The sequence below is a fragment of the Diuraphis noxia genome, unplaced genomic scaffold (assembly GCF_037042655.1).
Source record: "Diuraphis noxia isolate RWA-SAM2 unplaced genomic scaffold, SU_Dnox_SAM2 contig0001, whole genome shotgun sequence".
Lineage (NCBI taxonomy): Eukaryota > Metazoa > Arthropoda > Insecta > Hemiptera > Aphididae > Diuraphis > Diuraphis noxia.
In genome coordinates, this window is record NW_028301711.1 from 87157967 (window position 1) to 87180998 (window position 23032).

At 28.1% G+C, this 23032-nt stretch overlaps 2 protein-coding genes across 2 annotated transcripts; both read right to left on the reverse strand.

Annotated features, from left to right (window-relative positions):
* Positions 1-1540: 1540 nt before the first annotated feature.
* Positions 1541-3831, reverse strand: LOC149062328 (uncharacterized). Its single transcript, XM_089215643.1, has 2 exons — positions 3247-3831; positions 1541-2462 (listed from the first exon to the last, which is right to left on the reverse strand). The coding sequence occupies exons 1-2, from the start codon at positions 3380-3382 to the stop codon at positions 2233-2235; spliced, it is 366 nt and encodes a 121-aa protein (XP_089071769.1). The 5' UTR covers positions 3383-3831; the 3' UTR covers positions 1541-2232.
* Positions 3832-5612: 1781 nt separating this feature from the next.
* scra (anillin, actin binding protein) lies at positions 5613-22987 on the reverse strand. Its single transcript, XM_015511672.2, has 12 exons — positions 22633-22987; positions 18373-18615; positions 17997-18086; positions 17284-17869; positions 16357-16484; positions 16138-16290; positions 14361-14873; positions 12908-13178; positions 11685-12310; positions 10359-10544; positions 9774-10283; positions 5613-7091 (listed from the first exon to the last, which is right to left on the reverse strand). The coding sequence occupies exons 1-12, from the start codon at positions 22648-22650 to the stop codon at positions 6603-6605; spliced, it is 3813 nt and encodes a 1270-aa protein (XP_015367158.2). The 5' UTR covers positions 22651-22987; the 3' UTR covers positions 5613-6602.
* Between the last annotated feature and the right edge of the window lie 45 nt (positions 22988-23032).

The following is a 23032-nucleotide window of genomic DNA, read 5'->3' on the forward strand; positions in this document are numbered from 1 at the left end:
TGAAGAAGTTTTATCAATATCTATATGGGGCGTAGATTCGCATTATATACGGACCATCAACCGTTTGTAAGGATTTTTGCACCTGACAAATCTATACCACTTCTAAGTGCTAGTAGAATGCAACACTATGCCTTATTTTTACAAGCTTTCACTTATGACATACATTACAAAATTACAAAATGTCATGGGAATGCAGATGCACTGTCTAGGCTTCCTATTAAATCTGAAGATACACATTTATTTGAGGCCTGTGATATTTTTGAACAACAACAAATAGAGACTTTACCCATTACTGTAAATGACATTGCACAACAAACCATTTCAGACAAAACCTTACAACCATTACTAAAAGCACTACGATCTGGGAAATTACTAAGGAAACAGTATAATTTTGGTATTGATCAAACCGAGTTCTCATTACAGAGCAACTGCCATTATGAGGGGGATCAGGGTAGAAATACCAAATTAATTTAGAAAAACTATACTTGGAGAGTTACACACAGCACATTTTGGAGTTAATAAAATAAAGGCATTAGCTAGGAGTTATTGTTGGTGGCCAGGTATTGACCTTGATAGGTTTAAGTAGCTAAAAGTTGTTCGGAATGCAACAAAATAATGAATAACCCATCTAAGGTACCAATACACCAGTGGGAGGAACCAACAGAACCATTTGAAAGAATCCATATAGACTATGCTGGACCAGTCAATAATATGTATTATTTAGTAATAGTTGATGAATTTACAAAATGGCCTGAAGTATGTCCCATGAAACAGATAACCACTAACAAAACAATTACTATTTTACGTTCACTATTTGCACGTTTTGGAATTTGTTCTACATTAGTGTCAGATAATGGAACACAATTTATTGCACACGATTTTTCACTTTTTTTAAAACAAAATGGTATTAAGTATAAACGCACTGCACCGTATTATCCAGCTACTAACGGTTTAGCTGAAAGATATGTACAAACCTTAAAACAATCATTGAAGGCAATGCAAAGTGAACGTAACAGTATAGACTTAGTACTAGCAAAACTTTTATTGCAATATAGGAAGATGCCACATAGTATTTTAAATTCATCTCCATCTTTTATAATATTTGGGAGAGAGATCCGATCTAAATTAGATTTAATAAAACCAAAAGAAATTGTTAGAACTGATATACAAAAACCTAATATAAGGGAGTTAGCTGAAGGACAAAGGGTTGGAGCTAGGAATTATTTGGGTAAAGACAAATGGAGATTTGGACGAATAAAAAAAAATTGGTTTACTTCACTATGAAATTGAGCTAGAGGATGGACGGATTTGGAGACGACACATAGACCAATTAAGAGATATAAATAAATAAAAAAAAAAAATTTAGATTGGTTGTTTTTGTTATTAACTTGGATATAAATATATATATATATATTGTATATTTTAGCAATTAGTATTTCATTAATTATAATTATATCACATTTGATATGATATTTAAAATAAATGTACCTAATATATTAAATTTGTATTAAAATAAGAAATATTTAAAGCTTAAGGGAGAAGAGTGTTATATGGATACACTGTAAAACATTGTTATCTTCCTATATTATCATTATTATATTTTTTATAACTAAAACGGGCTAACCGTTATATCCTTGTCATATTTAAAAGAATACTGATCACAATTACAATTACAAATTACAACAATTATATTATATTATTCTTAATTAAATATACTGTTTCCAATTACAATAATAAAATTACAACATACGCTTATCATATATAAGTCATCAAGTCCATCTTCCACTCAATGTATATCTCATCCATGTCTTTACTCTTCTGAGTGTACTGAATGATCGTTCTACAATGCATGTCGTAGGTGGCAATGTAATATAATATATCATTATACCTTTCTTGACAGCAGAAAAAAATTCACACTCCTTTAACAGTTTTTTATAATCCACCATTATATCATTTATAAATGATTGTGATTTTAATTGCCAATAATCATATCAAATTAAACCATTAACTTGTATATTAATTATTTTAAAATAATTTTCAATATCTTGAAGTATGTTAATATATTCAGTTATTTGTAGTTTAACCATTTCATTTGAAAGCAACCAACACAATTTAAATGGAGTCTCATTGTTTTCATTAAACCAACTATTTAACGAGCTAATAATAGAGTCTAAATATGGTATATACATGGATATTCTGTAATAATCTTTAATAGAATCAGTTGATGAACAGTTATGTTTTGATCGTCGACTCTGATGATTTGTTTTTCGAAGGCTTATAAGGTATTTTAAGTATAAAATCTAAGCTATTCGCTGCTTTAGTGATTTCCTCAAAAATTGTATTAAAATACTCCATGCTATGTTCTCTATGTTTATTTAGTATGCCAAGAAGTTCAGTTTTAACAAATGTATGAACAGAATGGAGATTAACACTTGTGCCTTGTAATTTGGTCACAACCGGTTCTAGAACAGAGGAATAATAAGCAATTACTTTTAAGCTAATCAAAAAAAGTACAATTTGATGTGGCTGATATGAAAGTTGAAATGCACGATTCCTTGCAACAGCATTTGCTTCTGAACTATAGTTAATTTTTCAAGAATAGTTTTAATTTCAATGAAATTTTCATCAAATAGCTGTACACACTTGTACTTTTCAGACCAACGTATCTCACAAAATAATGGAATATTTGGAATAAGTTTTCTTCTCAAAATACTTTCTCTAAAAATCTTGATTATTTCCTTTACAGAACTAATAGTATTTCTGATTTCAGGAATTGAATTTTGATCGTTAACTACTAAATTTAGCTTATGTGAAGCACAAAGAAAATAACAAGCAGTTGGATACATTTTTCGTATAATTGCCTGTACACCATTATCTTTACCACTCATGGTTGAACAACCATCAAACCCTAGGCCAACAAGTTTCAACATTTTTCTATTGATTCTAATATACTTCTTGATACACCTTCTGGCTTCTGCATTTAAAACATGTATTTCACTAAATTCAATAAATTCCTCATGCACAACATAATTAATATCAATATATCTTACACCAATAGATAACTTCCTTTTCTGCTGTTTCATCAGCCAGTAAATAAAATGCAACTGAATTATTGACTTGGGATACAATATCATTACAAATTACTTGACCACAAATTTGAATAATTTCGTTTTGAATTCTATGTGACACATATTTGGATTTTATCACCTGAATCAAACCGAAATTTCAATAAACCAACAAAATTACCTTTATCAGCTGTGTTTTCTCTAAGGGCAATATCATGCTGTCCACAAAACAATATTGATTTAATGATTGGTCTCAATTTTTTTTCTATTTTTTTAAATTTCTTGATGTACTGTAGAGTTAATTTGTTCCATGACATTTTTTTTTTTTGAATTTATACTGTCTAAAAACAGTTTTGCTGTAACTTTTGAATCATTATGCCACTGTGTTTTTTCATGTTTTTTTGAGTCTTCAATAATCTGATAAAATTTTGTAAATGGTGTAATAACAAAAGAACTTTGTTTACCTCTGTGAACATAAGGTTTGAATAAAATGCAAAAATTACAAAAAACCCCTTTATATTTAGGTGAATAAATCATCCAGACATCCAGTCATACATTTCTAAGTACTTCAAATTAAATGCACGTTTAGAATTTGATTCCATGTCATTTTTAAAATTATAATTTATAGTTGGTTTGTATGGATTATTTAGTAAACCGTACTTTTTGTGTTCTGGAATTGGATGAATATTAATAAAATCTCCAACATCTGACAAATCATGCATACTGTTAGTATCGTTACTTACACCTAAAAAGTAATTAAACTAACATAATTATATAGAAACATTGAAAAAATAAAATAAAATGTTTAATAAATATTCAATCCTACACATAACATGATTTAATAAAAGTATTCAAATGAATAAAACTCAGAATAAAATAAATCCTAAACTTACAAGTTACAAGGTGTTGATACCACTTCAGATATGTCTAAATCGGTAATGATGCTGGCACAAATACTACTATTAGTAGATGTAACTTGTGTATTATCTATATAAATATAATATAGAATATAGTTTAGATATCTTTATTTATAAATTATATATAAATTAAAATTTATAATTATTCAATTCTTTGTATTTGTATATTTATTTGCATGGTTAAAAAAAAAATAAAAGTCTAATAAGTAATTAAATATATTTTAAATAATACAATACACAATAAATAAATAAAATAACTTCCTTTTATGAATAAAACATTTGTATTACTCACATGGTGTTGACACATCGACTATAGTAATGGCTGGATTATTAATATTTTCCTCTACAATTTTGATGTCAATTTTTGTAGTTTTGGTTTTAAAATAGTCTATAGTTTTTGATTTTTACAATTTTTTTCATCATCTAAAAACAGAACAGTAATAAGTAAATAAATTAAACCAAATATTGTATACTATTTGGCATTTAAATTTTAATTATACTTTCCAATTATTTAGTATTGATTAAAATAAATAACTGATAATGAAATCTATGTTATTAATTACTATTAAAATGTATAATCTGTCTAGATCCATCTAACATTTAGTATATCTGTATATTTTACATATTATTATATAATATAGATTCCTTTTGTAAACTTACTTTCATGAATGGGTGACGAACTAGTTTCTGACTCTAGGTCTTGACGTTTTGGAGTAAATACATATTTTTTAAATTTATTAATAGTACTAATTATTCTATTATTAAATATAACACTATTAACACTTGAAACTACAATAGTAACAGTAAACTCATAGATACAACACAAATTGATGAATAATGACTCAACACTGAATAGTTTTCACTTCTAATCTCTACTTTTTGGTTTTAAATTAATATTATAAATTACAATACTTATAAAATTATAAATAATACATTTATTTATAATAATATCTAATGAACATTATTAATTATTTTTATCATAAGATAATTTAACATTATATTATCCTATGATAACACTAAACAATGTCACACATTGGCATGTATAATAATACACATTCCGTTTCCGTACTTCTTTATTATATATATAATTTTACATAAATCTGTGATTATAAATAAAATAATATGGATATGGAAATGGTATGTTTACACAGTATTACACACGCATATACATGCCGTATTTGTGGCAATATACAATATTTTAAGAATTGATAATTATCTATAGAATAGAAAGGATAAAGCGCGTTGTTATTTATAATTGATAACCTGATTTGCCAAACTAAATAAACCGATTTTCATACTATATTAAATTCTATTTAAAAAAATAAATTCTGATCACATTCAAAACATTTTCCAAGTTTGGGTACATGTCCTTCCCTTGCCCCCCCCCCATATTGGCGTCCTTGCCTGAGCCCTAAACTAATATTATTAAGTCGATATAACGATGATAACAATTAGGTAAATTACAGCCGGTAAGCTATTTCTTCTAGTATGATAAGATTATCTCAAGTATTTCTGATGTATATGTTTGCTACATAGGTACTATTGTAACAATTATAATTGTATATATGTTATATGATACCTATGTATTAATATCAACTGCTGACCGATACAATAAAATATTAACACGCAATTATAAGGCCTATAACCAAAACATATAATTAATGTTTAAGTAAGTAAATTCATTGAAATTTACAACGAATATGCATTTACGGTCAAATAAGCAAAAATATAGAAAATAAAAATTTGACATCCCTATAAAACATTAAAATTTGCCATCCCTCTAAATTTAAAAAAAATTGCTGCTCAGGGTAACAGGGCCAACAACAGCCCCTACCTAAATAAACCCCTGGTTCTTACACAAATCTATTTATAACATAAGAACAATATATTACAAATATAAGATTTATTATTAGTTAATAAAATATAATAAGTAAAAATATCTTATCTTGATAGACCTCTAGTAAATTTTTAACAAAATATTCATTTATTTTGAAAAGGTATTAAACCAAGAAAAATTTTAGTGAAGTATTACATATCATAAGTTTGAATGTTATATTTTTAAGTTGTGTTGATAATGATTTTAAGTTTCATATTTTAATTATTTTTTCCTTAGTCTTAATTTTCAACCAATATCTTTAACATGAAATAATGATGTTAACAACTAAATATTCAAATATTATATTTAATGTATATAAAATAAGATTGGTGTAAATTCACTTCTTACAATATGTTTTAAAAACATGTAAATAATAATCATAATTCGCAAAAACATAAAATGACAAACTACGAAAAATTTGTGTATGAATAAATTATGATGTAACATAATTAGTTATTAAAATTTATAAAAAAAAATTTATTTTTTAATTATCTTGTATTGAAAACAATGTTAATTCAATTCCAACTTAAAAAATGCTAAATATATTATGAAATGTTGAATTTTAAAAATTCAAGTATAACTTCTTATACGTAATGTTGAATGGTATAATAAAAAAAAATAATAAACAGAATAATAGTAATAATAATAATTATAATAATAATATAATATAAAATTAATAAAAGAATGCCTAAATATGAAACAAGTTATAAAAAAAACTTGAGGGATCCATTTTGAAGTCATCAATTACTTATAGAACTTCTTTTTTTTACTGCTATATTGGCGAGTACCACCCGATGTTGTAGGCCAAGCACCAGTACGTTGTTCAACTTGGTGTCGGAGTTGTTGTTGTTCCTTTTCATTATGCTGTTTATTTTTCAATTCAGTAGCCAAAACTAATCTGATCTGTTCATGGTGCTCACTAATGGCATTCACTGCTGCATTTATCGTTTCACACCATTCACGTCGTTCTTCTGCTGTGTCAGCGGCCAGCAGCAGCACTTCATGAGTTTTGTCATCACCAAGATTTTCATCATTCATGCTATCATATGCAACGCCATCATTATACAAAATCAAACGCAGAGTGTTTGGTCGGGTGCATAGGTCTGGAAGAGCCGGAGCTGCAGGGATTGGCTTTTGTCTATGTTTCTGATGTTGACCCGAGACAGCAGTTGTAATTTTTTCTTCAGGTGGTGGTGTCGGCAAACAGCAGTTCAAGTCAATGCTACCTAATGGCTGTAAAAATATAAAAATTATTATTTATAACAACTGTAAGGAACATTCTTAAACTTGACAAATAAAAAAAAACAAGACCATTTAATAAACTTATTATTTAAATCGGAAAATTACTGTAAAAAATGTATCTAAAAGTTATGTATTTTTATATTACTAGCTGAACCCGTGCAATTTGAAGCCCGTTAAAAATCCTACCTCTTGTATGTTTCAAACTGTGTGTTAAATTCGTTTCTTGTGATCATGCTAGCAGTCAATTTTTATACATATAAATAGATAACGGTTAAAATAGACTAAGTAATTATTCTTGCAACTTCATTTTATTGAAAAAAATCTGACAATTCAAATATTCAATTTAAAGATAATTGGGTCTATCATTTTTTAACTTAGCCTATCACCTATCCTGGGTCTAATATATATCTGTATCAAATTTTGTCGCAATTGGTCTAGCTATTTAGGAATGTGCAAAAGACAAAAAGATCTATGTATCTATATATTTATTAGCTAACAATAAACTACACAAATGCAGGGATATATGTTATATAATAATAATAACCAACAATCACTAATAGCAAACATCTATAAATAAACAAAAATTCCCATCGTAAATCTCAAAATCTCAATAAGAGCACCTCTCTTCTGGGGTTGGACCTATCAATTTTTAACTTAGCCTATCTCCTGTTTATAGGTTTGATATATCTCTGTACCACATTTCATCGCGATCGATCCAGCTGTTTAGGAATGCATAAAGGACAAAGAGACAGAAATCTATTTTTATATACATAGAAAACATTGGACAAAAATGTAGACAATATTATTTATATGATAGATGAATTTGTAAAAAAAGTTTATCAGATATGATTTTAATATGATAAGATATTTTTTTTATAATGAAAATTCTACATTTTTAAAGAGGCTTTTATAAACCCATAAATTGTAAACACTGTATTGCACAAATAATAAGAGCTATTTATACTAGTAATAGAAGAAACCAAATTTATCCACGATACGGAAAACAATATTTTAAGTATCAAAGGTTTATTTTATTGAAATTAATATAAACATACCACTAAACATATTAGTGAATAATTTTACGAATATTTGAAGTTAGAAATTGGATATTCACCCTTAAATAAACAAAATTCTATACAAAGTTTTTCTGATGTTATTGTAATTCAATATATTTTGACTCGATTTGGGTTATTTATTTTTTTAGTTTTTATTCTCTGATGTTAATAAAATCTAATTTTTTGGTACAAAAAGCTTGAAAATGTTATATAAGTAGTTATAATAGCAGTTGAGATATATTAAAGATCCATATGCATGATTTTTTTTTAAAGTACATAAAGTACATATTTGGATATATTTATCAAACTCAAAAACATTTTCAAATTATTTTATAGTTGATAAATTATAATATTTTCAATTTAAATACATAAACACAATCATTTTTTATGAACATTTTAAGTTTAAATTTGGACAAAATGGTGTATTAAAATTAAAAATTAGAGTTTTTTTTTTAAATTTAAATATATTACTATATATTCATATTTATATAAAATTTATAAAGTAGGTATATTATGATATTATTTTGAAAATGTGATGGCATTTTCAAAGATATCTTTTTTATGTTGGAAAAATTAATATAACACACTATTTTACTAATGTCTAATAATAAGTTTGTTTTAACTTCTAACTAGAAATAATTTGCTATTTTCGTAATTTTTATGGTTTAGTCAAAATTTTGACTTCAGAAACTAGCAAAAACACATATCATTATAAAATCACTACATTCATTGTTATCTCTGAATCTAAAAAAGCTTTAATTGTTTGAAAACTTTTTAATTTTTATACTTTTCAAATTTAACAAACTTTTATTGCATTAATGGATACAAAAATCTTTTAAAATATTGTCATAAAACTTGAAATTAGGCACCAACAATAGAACTGACATATGACCTATGACCTTCTGTAAATTTCATTGATTTAGGATTTAAATACAGTTTAAATTTTAGTTTTCTAATATTTTATATAGAAAAAGATAATATATTAAAAATGGAGGAGTACATTTTTAAGTTTAGTTTGTACAATGTATATAACTTTATAGAAGGCTAGAGCTTAATATGTTTTGAGAAGTCAATTTTAAACAATTTATATGACATAAACATTAGTGTATATATTTCTTTATAGAATTAACTTTTGGATACATACACCTATGCCAATGCATTGCAGAAAATAAAAACTTTTTTGTTGCATATTCTACAAATAATATTAAATTATTTTAGTAGTTTAATATTATTAAACTACTAAAAGTGGTAGTTAATTAAACATTAATCTTTAAGTCTGATTGTAATTTAGAAAAATTGTTGAATTCATAAGATTCTAGACTAGGTTACTTAGAAATAAATTGTTCCATCTAAAGTAAGATATGATCAAAATAAATACAAAAATGATGCAATTATCTCACGGAATTTTATGAGTAATAACTTAATTTTAAGGTTCTTAAAAGTTTAAAATAGAAAATTATTTCCATAATATCCTGGATATTTTGTAGAAGAATTTATACATACAATAAAAATTAAAATCAGACATTATGCAGTATATGTAATTTACCACCACTCAATGGTCTAAAACATATGAAAAATACATGAGCTGTAATCCTCTTAATAAATGTATTATTGGTACCTCTCGTTCTTGTTCAGCATACTCAGGATACATCCAATAGCGTAACACTATGGTTCGCTGCTTTAAATTTTTGTCATTTTGCAGTTCTTGTAGTTTGTCGTTGATATTAATTGATTTTTGTTGATTAACATCAATTATTTCAGCCCGAAACCAAAGACGACGCCACGAAGTAGTGCCACCTTTAGAGCAATCACCAATGTCTGTATGACGTTTCCACTGAGACTCCCGTACAAAATTGTGTGAACGTAACTCATGATCATCAAAAAGTGTTAAAAATCCTTCCAATCGTTTGCACTCCAATGGAAATTTTAGTTGTTTTTGAATCCTAAGTGCTTTACTGCTATTAGCAGCATATGTATTGGTTTCTGAAGATTTGCTGTCAAAATTGATATCATCTGAGTCATTTTCATATTGCTCTCCTTCCTCTAGAAGGCACATGCGGATGCGCACCGTTTCTTCTGCAGCAATGTTTGTATTAACCCTTGAACTGTTTGAACCAGATTGATGCACCTGGGCATATAATAACAAATATAAATATAAATAACAAATATATGCATAGACATAGATAGAAAATTATGTAAAAACCTTATTCAAAGTAAACTGCTTGCGGTCCACCTGACCATCAGAAAATACGAAATAACCAAGTTGTCGGAACACTGTATTCCGCACAGCCATTGATCCACCTGGCGATTCAATACATGTTGTTGCTGTAGAGCCATGATGTTTTTTGGGTTCCTTACTGGGAGTAGTGACTGTTGACCATAGCTTGTCCTATTTTAAAAATGAAAGTATATATTAAAACTTAAAAATATCTATTTTTAATAAACAACTCAAACTAGTATCCATTATATTGTGTAAAATTATTAAAAATATTTAGTATAGCAAGGGGTTAATATAACAATAAGCTCAAGAATACCTACACAAACATAGTATTTACTATAACAGTAGAAATCATTACAATGAACATTGGTTAAAATGAGCAAAACATCTCAACACCAGCATAGATGTAAAAACATACATTTATAGCGAATATAACAAATTTCCACTCCGAGTAAAATAAAATAAATTATACACTATTAATCTCCAATTTATTACAAGCAGATCTATTGACCATAATACATTTGCATTATATGAAGAAATTATCAAATATTTCATGAACAATAATCAAGATGAACCAAATAATGATACCAATGATGAGCAAAACAATTTTAGATTTGTACCACAATTTCAGAAGCTTGTGCAGTGTAATTATGAAAAATGTTGTAACAAAAAATAAGACACCAAAGATCATGAAAGATAAGCATTGGTTTTATTAGAAATTTCGGTTAGCACTAAATATTCTATGAAACGAGGATTACTTTAATAAAATTCAAATATCAAATGTATAAAAGGTATTGAATTGTAAGTAATATGTATTGAATCTTCAATTGTAATTAATATTAACAATAATGAATAATGAATATATTTATAAACATTAATATTAATCTTGATTATAAGTAAAACTATAATATCATCCGTCTTTATTTATCTGCTTCTAACGAGTCACAACAAATTTTCATTGTATTAATATTATACAACAAGCTACCAGTTACAATGAGAAAAACTACTCTATAATCTATGGCCATTCAAATGTGCTGTAATCAATTTTTATTTATAGAACTTAGATTATACCAGCGGTTCCCAAACTTTGCGTCACTGTCTTTACAGAGGTGCACCTGTGTTGTAAAATTGTATCATCCGTCCCATAAATTTAATGTGTAAATTAATATATACTTAAATCTTAATATAACTTATGTATAATTATAAATAAATAAATAAATATTTTAATATCCCCTGGATTATACCGATTAATTAAACAATTTTTATTTAAATACACAATATTAACAACAATGACTAAAACAATATACTGACCAATACACTCCTATTTTCGTGGACATCATGTTCTTTGACATTACTACCATTGTGGTGATCATTTTCCCCTGTACCTGTTGGTGATACACCATATAGCTCAACGGTGATTTTCCATCCTCTGTCATCCAACCCATGGATCATTATAGGGGCACCCTCTGATTCTGTTGGACCTGGACACTTTCGGCTACCAGAGTTTTTGACTCTTTTTTTAGTAATAAATTCAACATATCCATAATTTATTTCATCTGTGTTACGGCAGGTGGAAGCATCATTGGAGAATCGAAACACTGATTCTTCAACTGCATCAGCCGGTCGGGAAGCAGCAGTCACTGGTGGTCGGTGAACAGTAGCCACCGCTCGGATTGCACAAACAAAATACCTATACCCTCCTGGCCATCTAGTAAGGTTTTCTAACCCCTCACCTGAATTATGCTTAATCTTATTGTGGTTTCCACCACTATTCAAAGATGATAATATGGGAACACGAAGACTCTGAATAACGAGAGTCTTTCCATCACCATGAGCGTTTAAATAAGCAGATCTTTCTCCCATGATGCCACCTGGTAACAATGTGCGTTCAACACGAAGTCGTTGAGCCTCACGAACTGCGTCTGTTCGTCTCAAACCTATAAATCATAAAAAATTGAATGTATAAAAACAATTTTCTATCAATAAATAGGAACATTCACAAATATTAAGATGTTAATGTTAATAAAAAAAATTATTTATCATAAGAATTAGCCAACTTATTAAATATATCAGTCTGTAATATAATTTGTGCACTAAAAAAAATATTTAAGACTTGTGCCTTTTCACATTATACAATAATATTATGATAACAAGTCCTCAATTGTCAATGACAGTAGTATCATTTGATCAAACATATAATTTCGCATAAAATAATGTTTAAAAAAGTTCAAAATTTGACATAAAAAAACATACAAATATCAAGATGATTAATAAATTGACTTGATAAGTTATAAATTAAAAGATTGTTTAAAGTAAAGATTTCTGTAGCTTGTAAAATTATAAGTTACTTGTTTGACAAAATGTTCAGAAATATTAACAAAAACCTTTATTTGGTATAACAATTCTTATAATACAATTTTTTTTTTAAAGTATTTAGAAAAAATAACTTAATAAACTTTTTAGTGCCTTTAAATAATTATATTGTGTAAGGCATACTTTAGCAACATTAAACTAGCCATGACTACGGTGGTTACCTGCAATCAACAAAAGTCGTTCAGCGTGTATATGCTCAGGTGAAAATTGATGAGAAGTCACTGGCCGAAGGGTATTTTTTTGCCTGTACACATCGCAAATATTTAAAGCTTGGGTGGCTTGCTCAATAATGCGGTCTTGCTCTGGTACCACTGTTCGTTCTAAGTCTCTAGCCCGTGCAGCAACTTTTTCTAGCTCTTGCAAATGTAATTCTTCTTCATCAGTATCTTCATCATGTTCTTCATTTACTCGTTCTGGAATTCTCATTTGTTGCTATAAATAAATATACACATAAATACAGGGTCGTTATATACATGGGATGCACAGACAGACCTGATAAACTAAAATGACAAATTGATACAAATTTAACATATGTGTAACGAGCCCTTCTAGGATCGTCAAGAAGTTGAATGGAATAATCAACACTTGATGTTTTTTTTGAATAATATTTTATTTATTACAAGTCCAATAATTAATAATATTGAAAAAATGACTAAGTTCAATTAATTTATTTAATGGTAATAACGAGATGTGACTTCTAGTGTGTTCAGCTTCCAGTCGCTAGTTGTTGGTAAGTTCGTCTGACTATCGTACGGTCTACGAGCTCCTCTCGTAGAGAAATCCCTAGTCCCTACTCCAGTGGTCATATCTATGTTACGTAACTCTCATGGCCATATATGGTGCGTGTGACTGTGGTTTGTGGTTACACGGACAGTTAACCGGATGTTCCTTATATAAAACATTGTAACACGATCTCCGTAAAACACACAATTCCTGCGTGGCCTATTTATATATAATATATTATAGAATATTTATATGAGTAGTGAGATATATAGTGTCAGATGTATTATGACTATTATTAGCACTACGCCGCTGCTCTCCAGCATTATTATTATGATATTATTACCAGGGACTCATAAGTAAATATAGATAAAGTCACAGCTCGTTACATATGACAAAACTTGAAAAATTACATAGATAGTGACTAATTTAAGATATATGCTTATCTCAGATAATTCTCAAAATAATTGTTTCAATTTAATTTACTTCAAAATAAAGTATAAGAATAAGACTTATTACTTGATTTAAAGTTTATCATCAACATTTTTCAAAAAATTTGATTGACAAGTCTGGTATAGCAATTATTCAATAAAAACAATTTAATACAATTATTAAAATTGTTTTATTTTCACTATTTTAAAATAAAAATGTTATACTGCATTTGAAGTATAAGCGTCAAAAAATTATATTATAATGCTTTATAATAAAAAAATTTTTGAATATTGATTAGAACAAGTTATTTAATTTATCAGGTCTTTCTGTTGAACTTGATACGTAAAATAAAAGGTAAGTAACAAAATGTAATAAGTGTTATAAATCAACATTAAAAATGTATTGTTACCTAAGGTAATTTGATTAAATGTTTAAAATAATAACAATATGAACAATAGATACCTTGCTAGAAGAATTTGCACCATTTAAACGGAGTTGTTGCTGTTGTTTGCGATATGTGCTCACTGTGTGTACAAGTGCTGGTTTAATACTGCTGCTACTATTGCTGCTGCTGCTACTGTTATGTTTGTCAGGTTCAACATCATCAATATGTTTGCTGTCATCAAACTGGAGTCGGCCACGAGGACCTAACTGATTAGGTGATAGAACATTACGGGGAATAAGTTCTGATGATTCTTCTTCTCCATCAGAATTCACAAACTCAAAGTATTTGTCAATAAGCCGTGACTCAGGTAATTGGTTGGCGTGTGCACTGGATTGCTGATCTTCTAAACCTTGCCTTTGCTCCATTGAGGTAGAAAAACTTTTATTACCATAGAGACTTTCATTACCACGTTGAAATATAAAACTAGAACAGGCTTGAGACAGAGGACTACCTGCATGACTTGACAACATAGAACAGTGGCCACCACCAGGGGTATTAATCACTGTGACAGGCGAGAATTGAGAAGTTTCCTTTAAATGTATATATCATTAGTAAATATAAAATATAAATTATATAGTGTGATCATGATTTAAGGTAACACTAAATATTTCAGGTGGATGGTATTGTATTGAAATGGTATTGGGAGGTGATAGAATACATATTTTCAGATAAATTTCAAATTTTTAACACTATTGGTATGCATATTACATTTTTTTTTTTAATGGAAATACTATTTTACTTCTACATATTCGGATAGGTTATTATTTTTTTATTTTTTTCTTATCAAAAGATTTTTCTATTTACAAAACTGCCGAAGTTAGAGTAAGTCAAACTTTGAATTTATGCATAATTTGTGTCTAATTAAATTTTAATTTATGACCACTGGAATAATAAAATAAGTGTGAAATAATTAAACATTATCTTTAGAGTTTAGTATCTCATAAATTATATTAATTAAATGCATAACAAAATATGTATACCGATAATAGTAATATTAATATTATAAAAAAAATAAAATTTATTAACAAAATTAAACTATATTAAGACGTCTTAATATTTCTCGATACTTGAATACTGTGGATTATATAGATCCATTATAGGATATAATTTATATATTATATTTTAGGATTTAAAATCAAAGTACAGGTAGCATGTGATATTTTTAAGTGAGGACTAAAGCAAGGCAGAAACTTAAGACTGAATTTTTGAGGCTACTTGAATCATGTTTAAAACATAAAGACGACAATTTTGAAAAATTCAAAAGATAAATTTAGTTAATAAATTGTAATTTTTATTTTAATATTACTATACTTAGTAGTTAGTATAAACATTTTGTTATACATTTAGTTAATACAATTTACGAAATATCAAACTCTAAAAATAATGTTTAATTATTTCACACTTATTTTATTATTTCTAATGGTTATAAATGAAAATTTTAGTAAACAAAAACTATGTATAAATCCAAATTTTGGCTTATTCTTGCTTAGTCAGTTTTGTAAATAGAAAAAAAAAATTTTTTTGATCTGAAAAAATTTAAAAATAAATAATATATCCGAATATTTAGAAAAAAATAGTGTTTCCATTAAAAATTGCAAGTTGTATTGTGCATGCGCACACCAAAGTTGTTGAAAATTTGAAATTTATCTGAAAATATGTATTTAGGTACTCCATATTACTTCCCAAAAATCCATTTAAATACAAGGCCATCCCCCTGAAATATTTAGTGGTATCATAAATTGTGATCTCGCTGTATATATAAATGTATGTATAAATACATATGACAATAATAACCTCTTGAAGTGCAGCTACATCAATTGGATTATTTTCTTTCTGTTGGCTCCGATAGCGTTTAGCACCCAAAATGTCAGCATCATCGCAGTCTTCAGGTATAGATTCAGAAGATGCAGTAGAAGTGTTTAAAGCACTACTTCCATTGCTGCGTCTCTACATACAATAATCATTAGATATTGTTAGTAAAATATATGCATTAAAAAAAAAAAACACAATTACTTTGCATGCTATAGATTGGGTTTCCAATGGAGTTATTGAAGTTTCAATTTCACAGTCATCGTCTTTTATCAAAGATAGGTCCGGATACAAGTTGGCAGATGGTGAAGGTGGCTTGTATTTCAAGCAATCTGTTAAAAAAGACATCATGTCAAATGAATCTCTATTCTTATCATTGTAATTTTATAAATTACCAAGTAAAATGTATTATTGTGAATAAAAATAAATATATATGTTTTTAAGACAGAAACAACAAATGCCCATATGACGTCTTCTTAAGAGAACGTGATACCCACATGTGTTGTCTCGGTCTAACAAGTGCATAATATTACAAAAACTGTTTAGCGGGAGATAGAAACCATTCAGTCTGTACTCTTAGTAGAAACACCAAAAGTCAACACAATATAGAAGATAATATTTTCTATAGCATAAAGTTTTTATTTATTTGATAATAATAATTAAATTCTTTAATAAGAAACAAGTTTCAATACTTTTAAAAAACTGATATTTTTAAGTTTTTCAAACTTCAATAACTTTTTATACATTAGTCTTATCAAAAAAATAAAAACACTGTGACACACTTAAAATTCTCCTTTTTTCATGGTGAAAATTTGGTTTCTTAGTTATAGTTGTAGACTTCTCGGTTCTTTCCCATGCAAATAACAGGTTTTGATGTTAGGCACTTGTAAAACCGAGACAACAAATGCGGGTATCACATCTTCTTAAAGCTATTATTACAATGATTCATCATCAGTCTATTGAAAAATACTTTCATTTGATGTCTATCAAGTCTTGTGGATCAGGATTGTTTGTCAATGTGGCCAAAATGTGTTGATCAACCAAAGATAAACAAGTGTAATACCGAATTGTTTTATTTAAGGTAAATTCAAAAAAAAAAAAAAAAATCATTATATAATTATTATATTGTACCTGGATTATATTTATCAAAAGGACTTTTTTTTCCAATTGTATCCTTTGAACTATTATCGGAAATTTGTTCACAATCTTCCAGTTCATTGATCAATTTCTTTTTTAGAAGAACATTTTTTATACATGGTGGAGTCCATACAGAGCGATGCTGTTCACTCAAATTGTTTGAGGCTGCAGCAGCACCATGGCTTGTCCTTGGTCTAGTACCACGTCTTGAAGGTGGAGTAGATGCACTACAAGGAATAGGACGTGGTGGCGTTTTAATAACATCTACTTCAGATTTTTCTGTTGCTTCACTAGGAGTCGTTGAGGTTTTAGTAATAACAGGAGCAGGAGTAGTTTTAGTCAGAGATATGGTTACAGTAGTAGTGGTAATTGGTTTTTTACTCAGCTGTTGAGTAGCATTGTTTGGCTCGAATAATGCTCGACGTTGTGCAACTGTCAAAGAAGAAACTGTGATATTTGGTGAATTTTTTTGAGGCAGAGGTTCATTATTTGACTGCTGCTGTTGGCGAAATTGCTTAAGTTTATTACTATACTGCTTCTGTATTGGTTGCTGTGTACCAGTTGATTTATTTTCATTAGTCTAGAAAGCAAAGATATCAAAATACACTTTAATAATAATTTAAAATTTCATAATATAGCAATGGAGACGAATTCAATAATACATATCTACTTATGTAATCTTGGTATGCATAATCGTGTAGTATTACCTTAATTGTATCTTTTGTAAAAGTATATTCTGGGGACACATCTGTCAATTTTTTAGATTCATCTTGGCTATCATTGATTTGTTCTGTCTTCTAAATAAAAAATAGAAAAATAGTTAACATCTATATTACTAATGTGTAGAAAGTGTTTCTAACGTGCAAAATACACATTTACAGCGTACCTTATTTAAGGTATATTTGTACTATTACTAATATTGCATTACTTATAACAATGATTTTATAACAAACCAAAAGATTACATCAATACAATTATTGTAAAATAATAACAAATTGGGATTAAAGGGCATCTTTCCAGTCTAAAATCAATGACTGTACTTTATACACAATTTATTATTATAACTTTTGACACATTATTTACCATGGGATTGGAAATATTTTCACTTTGTTTAAAGTTCTGATCATCTGACAACCATTGATCTACTTGGCTGGCAAGTTCAGCAAGGCGAGTGCGTCGCTGACGACGCGAAGGTGGTGAAAGTGATTGCTGAATTGTTGTTGAAGTTTCCATTATGCCTGATGAAGGTGTTAGCACTGGTTGGGATACCTGGGACAATGTTGATGCAAGTAGCTCTTGACGCCTTTGTGTTCTTTCCAACATGCGCTGGAAACAATAAAAATTTAGATTATGAACATATTATAAATTATACACATAATAGTAACAATGTATAGTAAGTATCCTTTGCCAGTTTGCCAGTCAAAGTACATAGGTACATTTAATTATGTTTTAAATATTTTTGTTTTTTAAGGAAATGCTAATTCATAGTTTTATTCATGACAAAGTAAATAGGTATGGTCAGCAACATTCTCATCCATGTATTTTCCACTTTTTACTGTGTGTTACGTTCTCCGCCTCTCATTGGTCGCATATACCAAAGCATTAAGATCAGAGAAACTAACACATAGGAAAAAGTGAAAATGCACACGCAAGATTCAAACACGTATTGTTTCTGACATACTTCTATATTTTCATCATGGTTTAATTTACAAACCTACATTTTATTTTAAATAAATATTTAAATCTTAACTCTAATATACAAAAACCTAATTAAATTGTAGAACCATCTCACTTTTTTTACATAATAAAATTCCACTAACATTTTAAAAATTTGAATCACAATTTGCAATGTAGTATGTTACGCTGATACAGAAACATGTGACTATCCAACGCTGCTTATTACTATGATACAATTATTATTCTAGGTAAGAACATTTATTATATTATCATTTTTTGTTTGTATTTGGTTTGGTATTTGTTTGTTAACACCCACCAGTACGCCGTACCTATAAAATATATCATCCTGCCACTCTTATTGGTTATCGCCCCACCATATTGTGTAACTTAAAATTATCATGTTTATAACTTGTGATAGATTAGGAAAATAAAATTGAATAATATCATAATAGGCATATTAATACTTTTTTGACTTTCATTATTCATATTTTAATAGGTAGGTACCTATTTTGTTCAAACCAATATGAAAAATTTAATTTAATACGTTAAAATGAATTACAGTAATTTAGTGAATTACTTATGATTTATATCTAGTTTTATATTTATATCCATAATCAATTTGTTCAATTTTCTTTTTTTTTAAAAACATGAATAAATGATTGATGTTAAATCGAGTGTTAAATTTAATCTAAACTAAATTTCTGACTAAATTGTAGTTGTTTTTTTCAATTTAATTATTTTATTTACATTACATTATATTACACAAATGTTCAATAGTATTTCAACCTATAGTATTACAAAATACCTAAGTAAATAGTGGTATCTAAGGTAGGGATATTAGAACAAAAACATTGTTTTAATTGACATAGATATTTTTATGGTTAGGTGAGTACATACTGCATTGAATTAAACAGTCAAATTATATATGTTAGGTACAAATTTTCACTCTGTATTTTTACATAATTTTTTGTAAAATAAAAAGTTATACAGTATTTTAACATAAATTATAAGATATATCAAAGATGATTTGTTAAAGTACCATTAAAAATGTTTGGAAATCGTAGGAAATTTTTGGAAATCATAAGACATTTTTGGAAATCCTTGGAAATCATGGAAAATCATAGGAAATCAGTGGAAATCTGCAATCTGGTGTACACAATTTTATATAGTGGTTTACCTTCCGTGAATTACTAACAGTTTTACAAGAATTAAATTTTTACAAAAAATAATATAATTTAAGTAAGTAAAATGGCCATATAATGTTTAATAGGGGATCAGATGGGTTAAGAGTTAATAATTAGCTAACTGGTTTTAGACTAATACACAATAGACCATTTCATATACTATATCAGTAACATTTTGTACACATGAACTAAAAATGGAAAAAAATTCTGGGGTCAACTGAAGTAATTATCTAAGAGAGGTATGTATATGGAAGTCAGAAAAAAATAAAAAAAAAAATTGGTTATCCCGGTTTTTTTTGTCAAACACATGAAAATTGGATACTGAACGGGATACTGAATTTTTTTTTTAAATTTATAATTATTTCAATACCTATAGGATTTATTCTATTGTTTATACTACTTGTTTGGATTTGTATTGTTTATTTTATTTATTTATTAAGTTAATTTTCTTAGGCTGGGGCCATAACAAACAAGAGTGGTGATGAGATAAGTTGTATACGAGGTACTAGCAGGTCTTATATTTTTAAATTGTTTTTTATTTTTCAATCGTAAAACTTGAAATATCGCAAAAAAACAACATACAAACATAGATCATATTCTTACCTTTAAGTTTAAAAACAGTTCCACTAGGAATAAAATAAAAGCTATCAAAACACAATTACTATGTTATACCTACTATGTTTTCTATGTTTACTCGTATAAGACAGAGACAACACATGCAGGAACAGCATCCTCTGAATATTTAATGTTTAATTTAATAGAGCTATATCTATTTAAATAATAAGAAGGTAAAATAATATGATAGTACCTACAAATAGTTAGGTAGTTGATTTATTTTTCAAATTTTCAAATATATTTTTAATATTTATATGTAAATAGATTATGCACATTAATCTGCTTAAAAAGTTCAACAAAATTAATAAAACTTCTGGTGTTAAAATATCAACATAACAATTGTGAGATTCATTTCTTCCTAATACACTTTAATTAGGCATAGGCGGGGGCATAGGTTAAGATATATAGACATATAGATAATTAATAGATATTTGAATATCTACCTATATTTTGAAATTTTTTATTATATATTTTTTTTTTTTATAAAAACAACATTTTCCGGGACATTTTCTAAAAACAAGCGTGATATCTAAATACATTTAGTGGTACATCTACCTATTAAATAATTACAAACTTGACATTAATCAAATCAATGCCTGAATTTTTTTATCTACAGAATAGAAATTGGATCATAATGTGGTAAAGATTTTTAGATTTTTTGAAAATAACATATATTTAGGTATTATCGAAAATATTATGTAGTAACTAATAACAGTTAATAATGATTGAATAAATTAAATGATAATATATAAGTACTTTTCATTAGTATCTCAAGTGTAGTTAAGTATCTATTTATCTTAAATGGTTTGTAATTTTCATATGTACCTACCTACCTGTACAATCTAGTTAAAATAGTCATCTGACACAATAACAAACAAAACTAAATAAATGGAAAAAAATTGACTAAATGATTACTTCTCACTAAAATGTTTCTTCATCCATAGGCATCATTAAAGGAACTTATTGGAAATTATAGCATTCTTGAAGTTGTCTATTGATATAATAAAAATGTAGTCTTTGAAACCACATTTAAAAGAGTTATAGCACCTGCTAATAGTAACCAATGAGTATGATAAATATACCTGTAATTATTATAAAAATAAATCCAAAAGGCTTGATTAGTATCTAACCACAAACCAGTGGCACTTTCCTACCGGATTTTGTTTTAATACCTACACAGGTACCTAGATACCAATAAGTAATTTATATTTAAATCATAAAATTAAATTCAAATAGGTAGGTATAAACTTAAGTATCAGCTGTGTATGAACCTAGAAAAAGTGAACATTGATTTCCTTATTAAAATAACAATAAGATCAGCTATTATGGATTTACTTGATTACCTATATAATATGCTTAAAATGTAAACAAACATTATGTAAACAATGTAAACTTAGAATAAAGATAGTCTTTATGTTAACTATAATATAGTAAATGGCAAGACGCTGGTATGTAGGTGTCTAATCTCTTTTTTGCTTATACGAGACTGGGCAACTGTATATCGATCTTGCCAACTGTTCAGTCCAGTGACCGACTAATTCAAGTTAAATAGTGTGCTTACGTAGAATATATAATTATAACTTAAAGAGTTAATAAAGTATATTTATTATTATATTAATTCAAAGTGTGTATACTTTTCTAAACAATCACCTAATATATGAAACATCATTTGAACACAAAGTGTTATGCTCATAACACCATTATATTAAATTATTTGTTATCGAAGATGAACGCTGTATGCCGCAGAGCTACGCTTACTAAATCCTTCACACGGTGTCCATAATAGTGGTTTGATATCATGTCTATCGACAGTTGACTGTTGTATAATAATCAAAGTGACTACCTATAACTCATTTCAATGATTTACCTCCGTGAAGTCGTCCATGGTGTACCGCTTGAGAACAGCAGATGCAGATCTGTCCGGCTGAGTTGGTCACAACTCGCTGGATAATGAAAAAACAGACGACGGCGAAACTCGGTACGGGAAGGTTTTCTGCGGCGGTGTCGTCGGAAAAAACAAACGACGAAAACGGTCGACTCGACGTCGGCGGAATGCGATCGGCGGGGACACGAACAACGAAACAATAAAAGCGCGGGTTTTTCACTTTTTTTGTGATTTCCGCGTTCGAATTTAACGTCCGGTAATCACGTCGATGGTGTCAGTGCGCCGCCGCTGCGTAGCGCGTAAACAACAATATTTTTTTCCGGTGGGGATGTCCGAACACGGCGCAACGGTCGTTTTGTAACCGTCACTATGGAGGTAGGCA